Source organism: Poecile atricapillus, chromosome 2, assembly GCF_030490865.1.
Source record: "Poecile atricapillus isolate bPoeAtr1 chromosome 2, bPoeAtr1.hap1, whole genome shotgun sequence".
Lineage (NCBI taxonomy): Eukaryota > Metazoa > Chordata > Aves > Passeriformes > Paridae > Poecile > Poecile atricapillus.
In genome coordinates, this window is record NC_081250.1 from 3,052,046 (window position 1) to 3,073,386 (window position 21,341).

Consider the following 21,341-nt stretch of genomic DNA (forward strand, 5'->3'; position numbering starts at 1 on the left):
TCATGATCAAATGGTTACCTGAATTAATTACCAGGTTATTTAAAATCTGTCCCATTTCTCAGGGCTGTTCTCCCTCGCTGCCCATCTCTCCTGAGTGACTGATGGGATCCTTTCTCTCAGGGCTGCAAAAACACTTCACACTTTCAACCCTGACATGCCAAACAGGCCACGCTGCCTCTCCCTCCCTGTGGCCATGTGAGGTCAGCTCTCTGCACATTGCACTCTGCTCCCAGCACATTGATATTCCCTTTGCAGTGCCTAGAAAAAGCTTCCAGGGGTGAAATGCAAGGAATAAGGATCACTTGAGACACCTACAGAGTGGACACCTGTACCTAAGGAGAGGTACCACACCACAGGCTCTCTTCAGCTTCATGGGCAGAATTACGTGTTTCTCACACACAGCTCATCCAGCTACCTTAAAAGTTTGATTTAGAACAATAAAAATGAAATATCCCTGGAGTCTTTTGCCCTGTAAGGGAGCCTGGAGTGCCAAGTTCACACTCAGCTGTCTGCAGCTGGTGAGGTGAAGCTGCCTCTACTCCTCACTCCATGATCTGCCAGGTTCAGGTGGTCTTGTCCCTTTGCTTGTCCCATCCTTTTGCTGGCTGTTTATTCTCTCTTGTCTTTAACTGGGTTTAGGTTGGAAATACTCCAGGAAGGACATGTCTATTCACTCTGTGTTACCTCACAGAGGGTGTACACTTTATTACCAGTGATTTCCAAGTGCAATCATACTAAAGTCAGTAAAAACTGTAATTAGCACATCCAAATTATTAATTCATGTGTAGTCCATTCCAGATCCATCCCTGATGCTCTTGCAAATGATGGATGACTGAAAGGCCAAAAGTTCCCTTGAGCATTTGCCATGTCCTGGAATTGCTCTTTTGTACCCAAGCAACCTGAGGACACATCAGAGTCCAGGAAATTTCCTTTCATTTAAATCGTCACCTTCGTGCATTTTTCTTTAAAACCTGCCAGCTCTCCAGTGCTGAAATAAAGAATATCTGGAGCACAAGGTGAGTTTAATGAAGGTCTGACCTGAGTAAGTGAAGGAAGACCTGATCCCATCATCCCTCCTTCTGCCCAGAGCACGGAGAATCATCTCTGCTTGGCAGTGTGAAGCCAAGTGTAGCTCCTGTCACTTTCAATGGAAGTTACTCCATGGATAATTGAACAAATCCCGAGCCCAGGTGAGTCCCTGGACATGGCACAATTTTATTTTACCTTTTCTTCTCCAGATTCTTCCCTGCTCTTATTATTTCTGAGTTTCAGCTATTGAGAGCTGGCAGTAGAAAGTTATTTGCTTATTTAAATGGAAATTTTCAACTAAATGGCATGAAAGGGGAAGAAAGATCTGTGTTTCCTTTTTGGACAAATAAAAGAAGTTGATCTGGTATGATTAATTTGCATAAGTCAGCAATTCAGTTGTGAGTTAATTTGTGAAGAGCCTGATTCTCTCTTCCTTACCATTTTTCTTATTTTATTTTGTGGTCCTCTATTTATTATTTTATTTTATTTTATTTTATTTTATTTTATTTTATTTTATTTTATTTTATTTTATTTTATTTTATTTTACTACATTTTATTGTATTTTATTGTATTTTATTTTTTTATTTTTTAATTTAATTTAATTTAATTTAATTTGATTAATTTTATTTTATTTTACGTTATTTTATGTTATTTTATGTTATTTTATGTTATTTTATTTTATGTTATTTTTTATTATTTTATTTTATTTTATTTTACTACATTTTGTTGTATTTTATTGTATTTTATTTTAATTTTTTATTTTTTAATTTAATTTAATTTAATTTAATTTATTTTATGTTATGTTATTTTATTTTATTTTTTAAATTTTATTTTATGTTATTTTTTATTATTTTATTTTATTTTATTTTAATTTTATTTTCATGACATGATTTTAATTTAATTTAATTTGATGTGTTTGAGCCTGGATTTGCATAAAGGCTGTAGAAATCAGCAGTGCAGGGAGCAGAAGGTTATCAGCACACAGGTGATGGGATCTCAGGGCAGCTGGCCTGGATTCAGTGTCTGGTTCAGTCCAGGAGTTCTGCTCTGCTGGGACCCATCCTTACAATTTGAGATCAATCCATGATACCAAATTCAGGATCCCAGTCAGGATCAAAGAATTCCTTCCCAATATCCCATCCAAGCACTGGGAGCCATTCCCTGTGTCCTGTCCCTCCATCCCTTGTCCCCAGTCCCTCTCCAGCTCTCCTGGAGCCCCTTCAGGCCCTGCAGGGGCTCTGAGCTCTCCCTGGAGCTTCTCCAGGTGAACATTCCCAGCTGTCCCAGCCTGGCTCTGGAGCAGAGGGGCTCCAGCCCTTGGAGCAGCTCCATGGCCTCCTCTGGATCTGCTCCAGCCACTCCCCATGGCTCTGATTTTGGGGACCCCATGGCTGGCTGCAGGTCTGCAGGTGGAGTCCCAGCTGAGGAGAGCAGAGGCACAGAACCCCAGCCTGCTGCTCACGTGTCTTTCCATGCAGCCCAGGACACAGCTGGGTTTTTGGGCCACCCCAAATCCTTCTGGGGACTGAGGAAGGCTGGGTGCTGTCTACAACATCTCCACCCCACCTGAAATCCCAGGCATCTGTGCTAAATCCCCCTAAAAACACCAGTCAGGGTCCCCTCCTGGCATCCATCCTGGAGGAGATGCCTACCCCAGCCGATCAGGATGTACCACCAGAAGTACTTCCTCTCCGAGAAGAAGGAGATGACCAGCAGGGTGTGAAGGTACAACCCCTCCACCAGCAGCCAGAAGAAGTTGGCCATGACACAGTACTGGAAGAAAACCATCATGGCCTTGCAGCCCACCTGGAAGAGAAGAAATGAGCAGTGGTGAACAGCAGGATGTCCCCACGGGAAAGAAATTTCCACCAAATGACCAGGGAGCCTTGCTCTGGGTGTACCTCTGGGACAGCTTTTGTGCTTTGAACTCCTCCTGGAATGAATTCTATGGTGAAAAGCCAAGTCTACAAAAAGTTGCTCCACTTTAGGAAAAGAATGACTGGGATATGTACTTTTAAAATAAAGAATAAGCAGGAGAAGCAGGGTAAGCACACAAAAGCATGCACAGCTTTTATTGCTCTGGAGAGGGAGAGATTTGAAAAGGGAAGGTGAATTGTTTACCTTCAGGAAATGAATAATTAAACACAGTAACTTGCTGTGTGGAGATTTCACTGCTGCACAGGTAATGGGAACAGTTCTCTTAGCAAAGAAATAAATACAAATGGAAATTTCTGACACTTCAGTGAAATTTCTGACACTTTTCACCCACTGCATCATTACACATCCTCCAGATGTTGACTCAGCAATTGCACCTTTGCTTTCAGTGGGTCTGCCTGGGTGACACCCTGCACTTTCTGGGGCAAGTGTTTGCTCTCACTCCCTGGCACTTCCCTGCTGTCCTGCACATGCAGAATGTTTAATTTAGAGCAATAATAATAATAACACCAGTGACAAGACCCCATTTTCCCCTCTACTCCTCTCCTGCTGGAAGCAGTTGCTATGAAACACTGGTTGGAAGGAGATGTGGAGTTTTTTCAATGCCACATGTTTTGGGAGGGGCTGTCCCCATCCTCAGCCCTCCCTAAACTCATCAGTGTGTGACACTGGGCTCCTGATAATCAATTTCTGTGCACATCAGCTCCCTCCTGGGAGGCACAGCATAAACACAGACCTGCTGAGGGGTGGTGATGGGGAAGGTGGAGGCAGAGCAGCAAGTGAACAGGCTCAGCCCTGTGCCACCTCCCCTCCTTGGCAGTCCTTGAAGTCACACACAGGATATTCTGAGTTGGAAGGGAGTTCACTTGCTGCTCTGCCTCCACCTTCCCCATCACCACGATGGCAGCACCACACATTTGGTTTCCCCCTGAGTCTGTGTGTGGCTGTGTGACATTGCCACCCCTCCTTGCTTTCCCCCAAAGCCTGAGTGCCTGCTTGGTGTGTCTGCAGCCAGCAGGGATCTGTGTGTGAGTGAATTCCTTTATGGCTTCACTCTCTCGGTGTTTGGCCCCAATTCAGCAGCTCCCAAGTGAAACACAAGGTTTAAGGGGGCAGATTTGATGCATCTCAAGCACCTGCCCATAAAACAAGGATTTCCTTTGGGGATTGTACACCAGGGGATCGCTTCTGGGTGTTTGCACTGAGCTGATGGCAGAGGCAGGAGGCTGGAGCACAGCACAAGGGACTGCAAGGCTTCACAGGACAGGGGAAGGCTGCTCACAAACAGTGCCCCTGATTTCTGCCCAGCAGAGACTCTCAGCAAGGGATTTCCAGCCTGACTTTGCAAAGCTATTGCTGTACAGAGAGAAAGCTGAGCTCAACTCAGGCTGTGGCAGCAGAAATTGCAGATCCAAATCCATCCCCTCTTCTCCCACTGCTGTCAAACATCAATTTTGTGGCAGTCTCTGTCACTAATTCCTCCCTTAAAGTGGTGGTGGCTTGTCACAAAGCTGAGGTGGATCATGGTTAGCAGTTGGATCTGATGATCTCTGAGGTCTTTCCAACCTTAATGATTTTATGGTTTTATTTCTCTGTGCACATGGGCAGCAGCTGGGTTTTGGCAACTTCTCTGCAGGACCTGGAGCAGATGGATTCTTTGCTCCTTGCTGAGGGATATTTATTTATTTAAGTAGTTCCTACCACTCCTGGAATGTTTGGTTTTACCTGGAGAAAAGACCTTTTTGTGCACCATTTTGAGTGCATGGCAGTAATGCCTTGCAGCCAGGGATCCCCCGTGGCACGGGGGAGTTCTGCACTTGAACAGAGCTGGATGCAATGTCCTGTGCTTAAAATTAAATAATGACATTTTTCCAGTGCCTGGGCTTGCTATTGTTGCCTAAAGTGTGTAAGTTTAAATCAGGTATTTCTATGAGAGGTGCAATTATCAATGATCCCACTGATCCTTTTTGTGGCACATTTGGAAAACAGCCCTTCCTGGCTTTTGGGAAACTTTATTCCATGCAGCACTTGGTAATGGGTATCCACCTTCCTGATTGATTAAATTCAGCCTCAGAGAGGCTTGTTTAATGCTGGGGAATAAAATCCTCTTTTATGTAAGATTCCTTACCCTTTAGATGACAGGCACAGGGCAGAGATGAGCCATTACAGCTCTAGAATTTATTTTCTTTCATAAAGAGCAGACTTCATGATGTGCCACTGTTGAAAAACTAACACGGGCTATTTTTAGCACAGACATTTTCAAGAGGAAAAGCTGAATTACATCACTGCTTCTTCTACTCTCTATTCTTCCACAGGCTCCTTTACAGCTTATTCCCTTGTCCCCCCTCAGGGATCTTGCTCTGCTCATGTTCCACAGGAGATGTGGCAGTGAGATGGGTTTTCCCTTGATTCTGTGGAGAGCACATCTACTCAAGTGGCTCCTCTCTTGTTCCTCTCGTTAGAGCTGCATCAGGCATGTGCCATTTGCTTTCCCCATGAAAATCCCTCCCTTTCCACGTGTGCTCCCGATGGCTGAACACTGGGATGGGCTCTGCCTGCGTTGGCCTCTTCACCCCTCCTGACAAACTCCTTGGCCCCAACACATTTTGTGCTTCTCTGCAAATTCCTCGTGGTCAAGAAGAACATTTTATCTTGATTGTTGTAGAAGTTTGCTTGAGGATGGGGCCTTAGACCTGCTTAAGGGCTGTCAAGAGGAAGAGGCAAAGAGAAGGGACACAGGGGTGGGAAGAAGACAGAGAAACAACCCTGCCAGGCTTTTTCCTTGTGCCCAGTAGCACATTTTACTTTTGAATAATGTTAGTCCTGAGAAAAACACCTTTCTCTTCATTTTTCAGGTGGACCAACTGGTCACTACATCAGTTTTATGGCCCACCTATAAAAATACAGTTCAGATGCTGGAGGCAGTAATTAGCTCAGAGCTGAATGTGCACTAAATATACATTTATCATTCTCCTCAGTGGCAGTAACTCATTCATAACTCCTGAAGGATGTCAGTCTGGACCAGCTGATGAATTTTTCAAGCTCAATATGAGCAGCTTAGCTGGACAGGAATTGTCCTGAATTTTTGAGGTGCACACACATCCAAAACACATCCATGATCCACCTCCTGTGAATGCAATAAAAACTCTGTAAAAAAAGGCAATCATCTTCACAGAAATGCCAACACAAGCCTCCCTTGCCTTCTTTAGTAGGGATATGGTTTGTTACAGGTCTAGGATTTGGGTTCAGGAAGGATTTAGACCAAAGAAGTACAAAGGAGCACTTGAGTGACTGAAATCCCACCTGCCACAGCTGGACTGGGAATACTGGAGCCTCACTGCCCCAGTCACCAGAATTCCCATCACAAGACCTCACCTGTCCCTCCCTGGGACAGGGGAAAAGGAAAAGGATAGTACAGAATCATGGAATAGTTTGAGTTGGAAGGGACTTTTTAAAGGCCCTACCCTGTCCTGTGTATGGACACAACCCCTGTGCAGACCCCACGTTCCTCCCTCGTACCCGCAAACTCTGCGGCTTCTGTGGTGTGGGAGGTTTGGAGCAGGGCACCAAGACATATTTATATTTAATATATAAAGATATATTAAAGACATCCCATGCAATCCTGGTCAGTGATGCAGCTCCTGGCCATTATTTATGGAGTTGGGACACTGCATCCATCAAAAAATGTGGGCTCAGATTTGCCTCAATCCATCAATCATGAAACCTTGAGACCTGAAAATCCTCCTTTAATCCTTGGTGCTGTTACTGGGGCTACCACCAGCGCTGCAGCAGGAAGAGATTTACACTGAGATTCCTGCAGGTCTCTTCCACAGAAGACTGATAAAAACTGATTTTCCCAGTGACAGATTTATCAGGCACTTTTGTTTTATGTTGCCCAGAAGACGCAACCTGTGGGGAGGGCTGCTGACTGATTTGTGCTGCATTTGCACACACCAAGAGCTGATCTTCTCCCCAGCCTGGTCAAAGAGGCTTCCTTGACCTTATTTAAAAGCTTTTCATAGATCCCACTCATGACCTGGAAGATGGGATAGATTTGGAGATGATGAAATTAAGTATTTCCAGCACAGGGACTGGCCCAACCCTACATCTCCATACATGTTCCACTTTGGTTCCACTATATATACTTTTATCCACTATAGCTCCACTTTAGACACTCATAATAATTAAATTTAGGAATACATCACTTTTGAGCTGTTCCCATGCCTGGTGTTGAGACATCCACTTCAACCAAAGCATAATGAAATCTGTAATAATGGTCCAATACCCAAATAATTGCTCTGCTTGTAAGGTTACACAACATGATTAATTTCCCATCTCACTATCATGGCACTGGAATTCATGTAAGTGTCAAATTCCCAATAAGTTTATAATCTAACTGCTCTGTGCATGGCTAAACACAGCCCATTAATTTCTGTGCATGTGGCATGGAGATGTCAGGATGGACTCGGTTTCCAAACACGTGGTTTCAATTTTCACAGGGGATTTTTCTCTGCTTTTAACTTCACTTTTAGTTCACAAAATCAGAGAATCATTTGGCTTGGAAAAGACTTTTATTGTCATTGAGTCCTACTGTAAATCCAGCACCATCAAGGCCTGGATGTCCCCAAGTTCCTCTTTTAAATCCCTCCAGGGATGGGGACTCCACCACTGCCCTGGACAGCCCCTTCCAATGCCTGACAACCCTTTTGGAGAAGATTTTTTTTTCCCTAATATCAAATCTAAACCTCTTCTGATGCAACTTGAGGCTGTTCCCTCTCCTCCTGTCCCTGTTCCCTGGGAGCAGGGAGTTGTGCAGAGCCAGAAATTCCCCCTGAGCCTCCTTTGATCCAGGCTGAGCCCCTTTTCAGCTCCCTCAGGAATTCTCCAGCCCCTTCCCAGCCCCATTCCCTTCCCTGGACACCCTCCAGCCCCTCAATGTCCTTCTTGTCCTCTCAAGAAGGGATTTTTGTTGTCTGCAGCAACCTTTCACCTTACAGAAGCCAAAAGCTAAACCCCTGCTGACTTCAAATCTCATGCTGGAGGCTGAATTTGTAGAAATTTGGGAAAGAAACTGTGGGCAGAAATAGAATAGAATGGTTCCCTGGTGGGTGAACTCTGTTTGCCCAAAAATGAGCTCTTGGATCAAACCAACTTGCTGGGCCAAGGAAAAAAGAGGAAAGGAAAAAGGATAGTAGGAAGGAAAAGAAGGAAAAAAAATAGAAAAGAAAAGAAAAGAAAAGAAAAGAAAAGAAAAGAAAAGAAAAGAAAAGAAAAGAAAAGAAAAGAAAAGAAAAGAAAAGAAAAGAAAAGAAAAGAAAAGAAAAGAAAAGAAAAGAAAAGAAAAGAAAAGAAAAGAAAAGAAAAGAAAAGAAAAGAAGAAAAAGTGAAAGAAAAAGCAAAAGAAAAAATGAAATAAAAAGAAAAAAGAAAAAGAAAAAGAGAAAAAGAAAAAGAAAAAGAAAAAGAAAAAGAAAAAGAAAAAGAAAAAGAAAAAGAAAAAGAAAAAGAAAAAGAAAAAGAAAAAGAAAAAGAGAAAAAGAAAAAGAAGAAAATGAAAAAAAAGAAAAAGGAAAAAGAAACAAACTTATGATAATTTAGGCTTAGAACACCCAGCCTTTGCTGTAACAACAGCAAAAATGCAAATTAAAAACAAACAATCCAGACTGCCTGGCAAAAAGCCATCACCTCTATTTCTTCCTCCAGTTTAACTGCAGTTGCTGACTCAAACAGGTGGGCAATAAAAAAGCCCCACAAAGTTTATTTCTGATAAAGAAAGTGAATTGTCTTAAATACTCAAATGAGAAAAGTCCTCCTAAATCAGTTGGGTGCCTTTGACTCCTTCCCTCCCTCCCTATCCCGGGGTGTGACAAGCAGGGAATTTGAAACAAAAAATTGCTGCACTAGTTGGGCTCTGCAGGCTTTCCTGGAAGATGCACAGAAATTTAGGATGTTGAGAACAATATCTGTGAATGAAGAAATGTGACCCAAGAAATTCTTACAAGGCCACCTTGAAGCAAAGTGGCTGACGATGGAAGCACAAAGGCTCCAGTTTGAAAGTCTCTGTTAAAGCAATTTATGATCTATCAAGACTTATGAAAAATAAAAGACCTTCATGGGAATAGCAATCTTATGTCTTGATGATGAACCTTTCAGAGGCTTCTGCTACATATATATATATTTATATAGTATTAAGAGCACAAACAGATCAATTTAACTGGATTCATGGTCACGCTCTGTCTCAGGCACACAAAGAAGTCCCAAACCCACATTTTTCCTGTTAATTCCTGCTCTGCATCCATGATGCCCCAGAAACATTATGGAAGTGCACCCTAAAGCCTGGGCAGTGGCAAATTAATTCAATTTATCTTAACCTGCTTTCCTTCAGGTCATGGTCCATTACATTTTCATGCACCCATCATTGCCCCAAGAGCACCCCCTGAATCCTTGCCTCGTGTCAGCTGTCATTGGGCAGTTTATGAAGCCATTATAACCTGGATTTGTGTCTGGGCTCGTGGATTTGTTACCACTCCATAAAGCAGAAATTCCATTGCCAGATGGATGAGCTGGGCTGTGCAGCCTGACCCAGGGACACACTCCCTGCCTCAGCCAGGTAAGGCTTTCCTGCTCCCATCACAGCTGGAGCAGTGGGGACATCAGGAAGAAGCTTGTGGATCTATTTCTATTTCTATTTCTATTTCTATTTCTATTTCTATTTCTATTTCTATTTCTATTTCTATTTCTATTTCTATTTCTATTTCTATTTCTATTTCTATTTCTTTCCTGTGCCTCTTCCGCCTGTGACAAGGCTGGGCCATGAATGAATCTGGATGGAGCATTGTATCCCTCCTTGGAGAATGATTTCTGCAGAAAGGGCTCAGTCCAAACTCATGTGAAATCCAAAGTCCCAAGAGATAAACTCGGCTTTTCTCTGCAGTGTCACCTGCTCAGTGCCAGCTGAAAGCCAGCGGAAAATGGCAAGGCATTTATAGAAACAGAACCCCAGAATGGTTGGGGTTGGAAGGGACCTTAAAAATCAACCAGTGCCACCCCCTGCCATGGGCAGGGACACCTTCCCCTGTCCCAGGGTGCTCCAAGCCCCATCCAACCTGGCCTTGGACACTTCCAGGGATGAGGTGAGGATTTTCAAGGAAGTTACATGAGACAGCCTCTATTTCATGTGCAAAGCATGGCAGGGGCAGATCCTGCACTGATTAAAACAAATGGAGTTCCACCAGTCAATTCTGTATTAAAATAAATGGAGTTTTACCAGTTTACACCAATGAAAAATGTGGTGCACATTGCTGCACTTCATGCCTTGCCCACTTCCCATGCAGGCTCCCTCAAATCCAACACTGTCCTGTTGGATTCAGGAAGAAACTCTTATGTCTGCTTTCCCTCACATGAGAAGCCACTTTAAGCCCCATGGCTGTGATCCTCAAAGCCATTTAAGAATTTTTCTTTGCTGATTTTAGCAGGGGTTATGTAACTGTCAGTCTTGAAGGACTCAGCCTTTCTATTCTGTCTCTCAGGAATTCTTGTTTGATTTTTGGGAGCCGTCTTGTGAGTGTTTCTGAGATGCTGATTAGCTCTGGCTGGTCTAACCTGGGTGTCAGACGACTCAGAGCTGAGCTCAGATGTAAAAATAGAATTATCTTGGTAAATGGGTTAACTGTGCCTGCTTTGTGCTCATCGATCACGGGATAATGGCACTCATGAGCGCATCTTCAGTGCTAAGCCAAGTCAACCACAAGGCAGCAAATAAAAAGAGAAGGTGACTGGGGTTTTAATAAAGCTCTTCCTCAGACTTTTCCCATTTTCCCTCTTTTTTGGCCACTGTGGTGTGTTAAGGTGCCAGCCCACAACGGTGGCATTGCTGTGTCCAGGATTACAGAGTCACTGAAGTAAAGAAAATTCCTCCTCCAGAGCTCTGCCACAGTCTGACCTTCTGCCTCCATTCCTGGGTTATTTCCAGGATATCTCCATTCCTTCCCTCTGCATTTTTTCCTGTTGTTTTGCATGATTTACAGGACCTTTCTCTAGGGCTCATTTGGGGCTTTTTGTTTTGTTTTGTTCTTTTTTTTCCTTCCCTTATGTTTTGCTGTAAACCTCAGATTGTAGCAGTGATGATCAGATATCACCCAAGGAAATAAATGACTCTCTAATATTTGTTTTGCTTTAACACCAGTGCATAAAAAACCTTCTACTGTTCCATTTCTTCACCAGCCTGCATATTGTGGTGCTCCCACATGGATCTGAGTAGCCTCACCACTGGAAATGAAAATGTATCTGTCCTCAACTTCCATAAATAAAATTAATTTAAGGGCCTGTAGCTGTTATCAGTTTGTCCTGAGGGAATTAATATTAAAAAAAAACCAACAATTTTTCACTCTGAAAACATGAGATATGCATGCAAATTGTCAACTGCTCAACTCCCACTCTCCTCTGCAAAAAATAATTTTTGAATTGGAATTTTTTGTTTTACTGGAATAATACAAAAGGGAAAAGATAAATGATGTGATCTCCCTTGGCTGAATCTCCAGCAAAGGCAAATTTGCAGAGCTCAGAAAAAAGTCAGCCTGAATTTAATCTGTAGAACCTGATCTTTGTTTACAGCAAACTGTTGGGTTTGTCTTCAGCAAGGCTGGAAATGTAAGTGGTTCATCATTATGATGCCATCCAGATATGGCAGTAATGAAACGATATCAAAACCTATCCCTAAACCTACAAAAAATTAAATGAAACAACATTTGAAGTGTTCAGTTCAATCCTTCTACCCCATTTGTTGTTTTGACTGTTGTTTTTTGCAGGGTGTTCCCCAAGCAGAGAAGGAAAGGGGAAGATAAATTATGGGAATGCCAAAAGGGAAGGGCACTAAACCTAAGGAAATCAGTGTGGAAAACTAAAACTTCTAAGGAAGCCTCTTGAGTCTGGAAGGGGGAAAAAACCCAAAAACAAACCAGAAAAAAATGAAGGCAAATCCAAACTGTAAAATGGTGCCATTTTTCACAAGCTATGAACAATCTGCAGGTGGAACAAAACCATGAGTGGTGAGTTTTCCATCAGAAATGCCCAATTAGTGAGACACAACACAACCTGGATGAGTCAAAAACCAATAGTTGTTGAAGAAGTCTGAGTGGGTGGTTCCACAGAGCCTGATCCACATCCAAGTGCTTAAAGCCCCAGCTGACAAACCCACTGGAGCAGGTGCCTGGTTTTAATCCATTTAAGCCAATAGTATGATTCAGTTACATGTAATTACAATTAAAAAGCTGCAAAAATACTTTATGAGAGAGAGGGAGGAAGTGGGTTTGGTCTCCTGATGGTACCTTGAGAAAAAAGTTGTGTCAGTGTGTGGCCATCACACCCCTCTGCTGTTTGTACCCCTCTAGAAAATGCAGAATTTTGTTTCTTACGGGAAAATCCTGCAAAAATCCACTTTTGGAAAAGGTTAGTCTAAGGAACCATGAGCCACAGTTGTGCCTAGAAACAAATCTGAACAGATTTGGACACCTGGCAAGAGGAGAAGGAGTGAGGGATGTTTACAAAGCCACCGGTGCTGAGTTTCCTTGGTGTGGGGAAAGGGGCCTTGTGCAGGTTCTGGGATTAAAATCATTTAAAGCTGCTCCATTTAGTCATAAAAAACAAGCCCTGCTTGCCAGCTTAGGGTTTCTGACCAATGAAAACAGGTTGATTTTTTTTCAGCCAATTATTTTCTTTCCCCCAGGAGTGAGTTTATGGATAAAGTAGCACCAAGGAACTCAAGGAGGCTCTGGATGTCACACATCACCCAGTGCTGGCTCACACCATCACTCAGTGATGCTCATCACTTATATTTTGGCTGTACTGGCCCTGAAATGCTTACAGCCACATTCTCAGCCACTGTGGCCCATAGAAATGCTCAAAAAATTAATTTTTTGGGGTTTTTGTTCATGCTGAACTCAATGGCAATCCAAAATTCTTTGAGTTTAAAATGGTGGAGAGTTAACACCACACCTGAAGTGTTCCAAACAAGGTAAAATGAAGTAAAAACACAGTAAAGCCTATTAAAAAAGGGGGTTTTTATTACATATACATCTTCCTGTGTTGGAGTTCCTACTTGGTTGAAGCATTGACACATTTGCTGGTGGAGAGCTTAATGCATTTTTGTGTGGCTGGAGCACAAAACATAATTTAAAGTCTTCTTTCTGCAGCAGGTAATATCAAATTGAGGACTTTGGTGCCTTAATCAGAAATGCTGGGAGAGGTTTCTATTCATTTGGGTTTTACAGCCCTAAGTCTGTTCTGGAAGGGCAGTGTCTTTACCCTTTCATTCCCTAAAGGAATGAGTGAGATATTTTCTCTTCTAATGAAACAATTTTATTGCTTTGGGTTTGCCCTGCTCTAACCCAGAGTGGCAGTGAGAGCATCCAGCAAATCGTTTGTTCAAACCTCTCTGCAGACTGGATGAGCTCAAGGCCACATCCAGCCATTACACACAAAACCTTCAGTGAATTGTGGATAAAATCCTGAGTATGTGAATTAGCACCAGGTCTCCCAAGTCAAGCTTTATCCTGCAAGTTCAAAGCACAAACTTAAGCCAACCTAACCTAACCCAACCAACCCCACAGGAACACAATGGATTTTATAACAATTTTTCCTAACAGGTGAATGTTAGGAAAGGCATTTTGTGTCAGTACTTTTAGACTGTGACCTAAAAGTTGCCCAAAATGCTGGTTCAAGGCTTGGTTTTGCAAGGGGTATACTCAGCCAAATGTGGTGGAGACAGATTTGTCCCACATAATTTTATAACCATTATGGATCACTCAGCCATTTACCCCGAGCTGGCAATTAACTCAAAAATCTTCTGATGGGGAGAAACACAAAAATATTGTAGCCATGGGGCTACCTGAAAGCACAGGTATTTTGGATTCTGCAGGAAAATTCTGTATTTACACCCAGAAATGTTTCTGGGTAGATGAGAAGCAAACACTTCTCACTCAGCTCTCTGCAACTGTGCCCCAGTCCTGACCCAAAAATCCACTGCAAACTGGATCCCAAAAAAGAGATGAGAGGTTGGCTCACACTCCATGGCCTGCCCTGTCTTGGCTCCTCTGCCAATTGTCACTGACAATTAATCTGTGGCAATTTATTCCAGTTTCTGTGTATTTCTACCCATTCATGGACCTTCCCAAGAAAATCCCATTCCAAGAATACAGATCCCAGTGAATCACAGAGAGGAGGAAGCGCACAGGGACGTTCCAAAGGGAATGAATCATGCTGCACACAGTTCTTGGGAAAAGCTGAGAGGAGGCTGCTCCGGATTTCAGCTGAGAGATGCTCAAGCAGAAATGTCATTATAACAACAGAGACAGGACTCAGGGTAAGGATACAGGAAAGTCAGTAGGCAAGGAAAAAATTGGATGGATGGGAAAGAAAAGAGAGCCTTTATTTCTGGTGCTGTATGACATAAAAAACAGGTCCAGAGGGACCTGCTGGAGTGCTGTTCCCAGTCCCCTGCTATTATCAGCAGGCAGCTCATCTAATGCTCTGAATTTACTATGGAGGGTTCCTGTTTGTCTCTTTTTATTTATTTATTTTTTTCCTGGATAACTTCTGATCACATCTCTTCATTTTGGTGATTTCAATTCCCTGCCTAAATTTATTCATGACTGGTATCCTCTTACGTCAGTGTGGCCTTTAGATAAACAGCCCTTCTCCCTCCTTAATGTTTGCTCCAGCTGATAACACCGAGTTTGAAAGGCAAAAAATAGCCCAACTCTTTTATTGCCCTTATTTATCATCCCAGTAGGGAAATCTCACAGTTGCAGACAGCGAGCGTGGGATACTGATTCTGATGAAAAATGGATGATGATGTGTGCACACAGATTTCCTGCCTGAAGTCCTGCAGGGATCAGGTCACTGGAGCCCAGAGAATCACCCACGTGCAGCTGCCTTCTCCCAAAGGATTGAACAGCATTCCAGGCTCCAGGGAACTGATTAATTAGAGCCCTCTACCTGTGGATGCACTTTACACACATGGCTCATGTGTAGGTGCTTACCCCATAGATAAATAAAATTAGTTACATGATTTTGGATCTGACTCCCATCCTCACTGAAGGAAAAGGTTTTATTGAATCCCTAATCACAAGCCTCATTAGAGCAGGATCTCCAAAAAATTAGCCTGTGGCTGGGAGATGGATACAGGACTGACAGGAGCCCCAAAATCCTGTACAACCTCACTTGTGGGTTTGACCTGATAAAATCCTTAAAGTTTGAAAAGACCTCTAAGACTGCCAAGTCCATAAAATATAAATATATGCATTTTGGGCTCTGATAATCAATTTATTCCTGCCCATATAAATCAAATGGCAGCAATCATGTTTGTTTTTTCTTTCCCTTTCAAACGAGAAGATGATTTGAAATCTTCCCAAAGCACCGCCCCACGTGCATTTGCAAGGTAATATCTGGTGCATTGTTTAAGAGGGGCAACAAAATGAGGTGGAAATTCCAAAGTTCAAGGATACTTACTGAGCTCACGAAGCAGTGCTCGGACTCCCCACTTTCAAACAGGATGACATCCTTTATGAAGACTGCGATGGCTCTCATGATGAAGGACATGAAGAGGTGCATGTGAATGTAATTTCGAGTACAGTGCAGTTTTCTGTTGGGAAGAAATGAAGCATTTGTGAATAGCAAATCTTCTCAAAAGCATTATTTTTATATTTAAATGCTTCTTCTACCATGACATAGAGTCCCAATTAAACATTAGAAACCCTGAGATGGGCTCTGGTCTGATAACCATAACCACAAATCCACTTAAGCCTCTTTAATTCCACAGAACGTGGCAATCCACGAATCTGCAGCAGTACTGCTGCTTTTTCAATCCTCAGAAAAACAGGAAAAAATACAGGATGACAGAAAACAGGTACATCCCACTGCTCTCCACAGGAAAAGAAATGTTTTTGACTGAGCAGACTGTACTCATGATAACATTCTGTTTTCTACAGAATGTTTCTGCTGCAATGATTCTTTTCAAAGTGAAACGTTTCTTCAAGCAGGCAAATAAATTCTTAGCATCTGTTGCCAGAATTAACACATATTACAGGCTTTCTGGAGCAATATGAACTATATTTTCACTTTAAAAATACTGTTTGTTAATGATACTGAGAACTACACCAGAGTTTTTCTATCCCTTGCCTGTTAATATTTTGAAGAGGAATTCTGATTAAGTAGGAGGATTTTTTTCAAGAGAGACTTTACATTAGCTAAGGTGAAAGGCCTAATAGTCTGGAAATGGGAACTTTGTACAGACACCAGAAGCACAGCAAACCTCAGCAACACAATCAAAACTCAAAAACTCAGCAGCACAATCAAATCACCACCTCTTAACGAGCCACTGGCTGAGGTTGTGCTCACAATCTCCCATGGCAAGATAATGGGGCTGAGCTGAGTCCTCTGTGCCTGCAGGCTCAAGTTCAGCTGTTTCCCAGGAAGGAAAACCAGGATCCTCAGCGGTTCCACCAGCCTGGCTGGCACCTTGTACCTTGTGGAGGTAATTTGTATGTGTCTGATTGACTCCTCCATTGTTAGAGGTGTGGAGAAAGCATGTGGGAGGAGAAATGCAAAGTTCCTGAAGGGTGAGGCCAGCCTTGGTGTGAGAGTTACCCTGGAAAATGTGCCCTGTCTTACATGAGGAGATGGAACCTCATCCAAAGGGTTCTTCCAGCTCACACGGGTCTGCTTTTTGCTGATCTCCCCTTACATAAATGAATTTATAATAGGAGATTACATATATGCAGGCTTCTTCACTGGAGGCCCCCAAATTTAGATGCCTGAATCTATTACAAAAGCAGAGAGCAGGAATTGATCCATTTGCTGCAATCTGGGATTCCAGTGCCACTTGGTGAGCTGCAGACTGCCCATCCATCCATGAGGCCCTGGCTCTCCTGAAGGCCCTGCATCATATCTGCCACACTTGTGCACATCTCAGGGACACCAGCAAGTTTAAATGGCCCTGGGGGTCTCTGTGGTGGAAGGAAGTGTTTTTGGAAAAGACTTTGGGCAGATGGATGCAGGTTGCCCAGAGAAAAGGATGTTCCATCCCTGGAATTGTCCAGGGCCAGGTTGGATGAGATTGGAGCAACCTGGGATAGTGGAAGGTGTCCCTGCCCATGGCAGGGGATGGCATGAGATGATCACTGAGGTCCCTGCCAACCCAAACCATCCTGGGATTTTGTGATCCTGGATATTTTTTGGATTATTTGGTATTTTGGATACCATTTTGAATACCTAGGTAGAAATTCCCCGGTATCCATACACAGCATTCTGGTGAGGACTCTGTGGACTGTATCACTCTAACAGAGATCCATCACAGAACAGTCTGCCTTTGCTGAGGTTCATCCACCTAAATAATTGGATTTGGGTTACAACTATCACACAAAGGTCACAAATCACACATCAAAACATGGCGACACTGAAAGATGGAGGAACCTTCCTCCCCGATCCAGAACAGATTGATAAAAATCTTGGGCACCTTCCTGTAAGACTCACAGCCTGTACAGCCTGTAAATTACCAGCCTTTGAGTCATCCCTGTGCCTTTTTCTGTTCGTGGTCTTACCTGAAGAGACACAGAATGATCATGGCAGCCGTGAGGGCGATGAGGGATAAGGTGTGGCCAATGGTGTAGCCGGTCTTGACCGTTCCGTAGAATGCTGTTTGCTGGTGTGAAAGAAAGAAAAGGCTTTCAAACAGGTCCAAAATGCACTCCTAAACACATTCCTGGGACAAGGAAATCATCCTTCTCCATTCTCCTAGAACACCTCTGACTCCTTCACCCTTTAAAATCCCACCCAGGAGCGCAGGTGACTCCAACACCACCGGTGTGAGTGTGAACCCATCTGGTTCTCCACACTTGGACAACTCCAAACCCAGGTTAAAGTTACACAAGGGAAAGGTTCCTGCTGAGGGGAGGCTGGTTTGACACCTGCAGACACAGCTACAGCCTAAAACCTCGTGGAACAGGAGTGACCAATGTCCAGCTAAAGAGTGCGCGGCGCTGGGTCTGACCTGCTGAGTGTGGTTTTAATTTAATCTAATTTTATTTAATTTTATCAAGGAGGTCTGAAGGCAGAACTGTCAGGGAAATCTGTGGAATTTACACTGTGTTTAGGCAAGTGAAAACTTAAAACTGTTGACTCAGAAATATGTGTTAAGTTGGAAGTTGGTTCATGGTTTTTCTCTTAGCACACAGAGGAAATTTCTGAGTATGGGGCACTGCAGGACTTGGATCCAACAGGGAATCCCAGTCTAAATAAAATGGGCAAATAAGCCCTCCAAAGCTCTCTAGCAACACTCTAAATCAATAGATTTTGATTTTCATCTTTAAAAAAAAAAAGAAAAAAATCAAGAGGTAAAATTATTTAGATGTTTATCAATTAAAAAAATAATCTAAGTTTTTTTTGAGAATCTAACTCAGTTTATGGAAAATTTTATTTTTTCCAGCTCTTGATTGACCTTCCTCTTCCCTCGCTGTTATTATCTTCTACAAACAACCCAAACAACCAAAACCACAAAGAGCAGGCTAGGCAAAAAATCTTAATCCAACCTTGTTTGGAGAAATACTCTTCCATAACACTGAGGGCTGACATTTTTATGTGCTATTTTCACAGGCTTTGACAAGTATTTGGTACTTTACAGAACCAGTGAGGCTGGGATGAGTTGCAATCCTTTAGCATTTGCACAAGGCAGCTTGGAGAGGTGTTAAAACAAGAGAGTTTTCAGGGATAACACTGATCTTATCTTCAACCACACACCTCAGAGGTGGTTAAAGCACTGAGTCCTTACAGCCACACCACTGACAGCTTTGGGTCACTCTGAAGAGATAATTCAAGGGTTTCAGGACAATTTATCTGCCTGGTCTTGCCCAGATAAAGCTCTGCAGGTGGGGTCTCACCTGAGGGGGGAAGAGGGGCAGAAACCCCCCTATCCTTGCTGCCCAGGCTGTGGGATCAGCCCAGGAAACAATTGGATTTCTGGGCTACAGGTGCACATGGTCAGCACATGTCCAGCCTCTCATCCACCAGCACCCCCAAGAGAAAGTCTTCTTTCCAGCCTTCCTGGAGTTTGGCATCCCAAAGGCAGCTCTGACTTTTCTAATTAAAGCAGTCAACCTCCCTCATGTTGATTTCATCTTTCTCTATTCTCTATTTTTGATGGCAGCAGAACAGAAATATTCCAAAGAAGACCTGGCCAGCAGAAGGAGGAGCTCATGGTAGGGAAGAAGCTGTCCCACACTTCCTTTAGGAAAGCAGAGAAAAGTAAACCTTCTGCTTCGTAGAGTTATTCCCAGGAGCAACTCATGCACAGAAAGTTCCTGGTGTTATTCAACAAGCAATTCCCTGCTTCCTTCCCCCTGGCCTCATATTTTATGGTGACTAACACTTCTTGTAGAGAGTGGGATGGTTCTGCACTCAGCTTTAATGCAGGATATGGGGTCATCTCTGTTCTGGAAGCAGCACACAATGACTTCTCACTCTTCACTGCACTTGCTAATGACAGTTGGTTCCTATTTTAGAGATACCAAAGCAGAGAATTTGACCCAAGATCATAAATGGAACTGAAATTTCAGTCGGGGTCCAGATTATAAAATATCCTTATTAGAAAAGAAAGGGATGCAGATAAGTGAAGGCAGTGCATGCCAGGATGCCTGACTGATTCACAGAATGAAATCAGGCAACTTCATCATTGTCTCTTTGACTTCTAAAAGCTTCTGCTTAATTTCACAGGACTGTGATAACAACAATTATTTGAGGTAGGTGCTAAATTGAGATTAACTGAGATTTATTTTCCTTGGTTTCTATTCAGAATATTCTATTCACTTGTCCCTTGGTTGACAATGGGAAACACTGACAATTTTGAGAGAAAAAGAAGAGAAATATTGATATAAAGTCTTTCAGGAGCCAAATGTTTTGGGGCTCATGGCATTCAGCCCAAAGGGTTCTCTTGAGAGTAAATGAAAAGCAATTTCTTTGGAGAGAAATGTGGGCTGAACTGACCTCTGGAGGTGTCTCTTTACATCACCATCTTCTGGCAGAACCTACGGAGACCCTGGGGTGTCCCCTCTGAGCAGATGGAAGCACATCAGGGAGCAGAGCATCACATCTGACAGGGGACCAAGACAACAACTCCACTCCCCATTTGCTAATGCACCACTTTTAAAAGCCAGCTTGGACAAGGGCTCCTCATCACTGCGTGGAGCCCAAGAGCAGCACTTTGGTACCTACATCATCTGCTGCTTTAGGGACTGCCAGAATTCACAGCTAAAACCTTACACACTGCCCTTATTTATTTTTCATATTTTTTTCTTGTTGTTTCTGACCTGAGACCAGAAGTTCATGAAGTGTTTTACTCCTGGAAGCTTATCAGTCTTTCCTGGACCTCATGTCCTGTACACCCTGCTGTTTTTTTCCTACTCCCTTTACTTCTTGCTCCCCAAATTCACTGCCAATTCAACAACAACAAAACAAAAATCTATTCTTCTTCACAGGCTGCTACCACATATTCACCCCCCTCAGCCACTTTTCACACAAATTGGACTTTAACAGCAGGAAAAAACTGTGCAAATCAGGAGAAAATAATTAAGAAAGAATTAAAGGAACACAATAGAGGTTCTCCTGGTAACGCAGCACTCTGGCAACGCTGCAACCCATTGGGTGGCCAGAGCAAGTCCCAGGAATTCCCAAATCCCCTGTGCAGCAGGAGCACAAAGCAGAGCTCTGGGTGGGGGTCCCTCCACAGCAGAGCTGGAGCGATGGTTTTTGCAGGCACACAGCTCAGATGAGGGATGGACACCTGAGGATGTGAAGAGCTGGCTGACCCTGAAGCCAGGCTTTCTGCAGCACAGCCCTGAAACTCTTTGTGCACCTCTCCCTTTGCTGTTTTCTGTTTCTTTTCACACTCAGAGCTGGCTGGGTCCTGCTCAGATCCCCTGTTAACTCTTTGAGTGCCTTGGCAATGTGTGACCATGCACAGAGACCTCTCACCGTGTCGAGTCACAGAATCCCAGAATGGATTGGGCTGGAAGGGACCTCAAAAATCGTCTCATTCCACCCCCTGCCATGGGCAGGGACAACTTTCACACTCCCAGGATGCTCCAAGCCCTGTCCAGCCTGGCCTTGGTCACTTCCCAGGATGGGGCAGCCGCAGCTTCTCTGGGCACCCTGTGCCAGGGCCTCAGAACCCTCACAGGGAGGAATTTCTTCCCAATATCTCATCTAAATCTGCCCTCTTTCAGCTTAACTCCATTCCCCCTTGTGCCATCACTCCATGCTCTTGTGAAAAATCCCTCTCCAGAATTTTTGTAAGCCCTCTTTAAATACTGGAAACACATATTAATTAA

At 43.3% G+C, this 21,341-nt stretch overlaps 1 protein-coding gene across 1 annotated transcript in view; it reads right to left on the reverse strand.

Annotated features, from left to right (window-relative positions):
* Positions 1-21,341, reverse strand: part of VIPR1 (vasoactive intestinal peptide receptor 1) — a 102,922-nt gene that overhangs the window by 17,457 nt on the left and 64,124 nt on the right. The window contains 3 exon segments of the mRNA XM_058833211.1: positions 2,612-2,835; positions 15,472-15,604; positions 17,562-17,662. Coding sequence (XP_058689194.1) covers positions 2,612-2,835; positions 15,472-15,604; positions 17,562-17,662 — 458 coding nt within the window.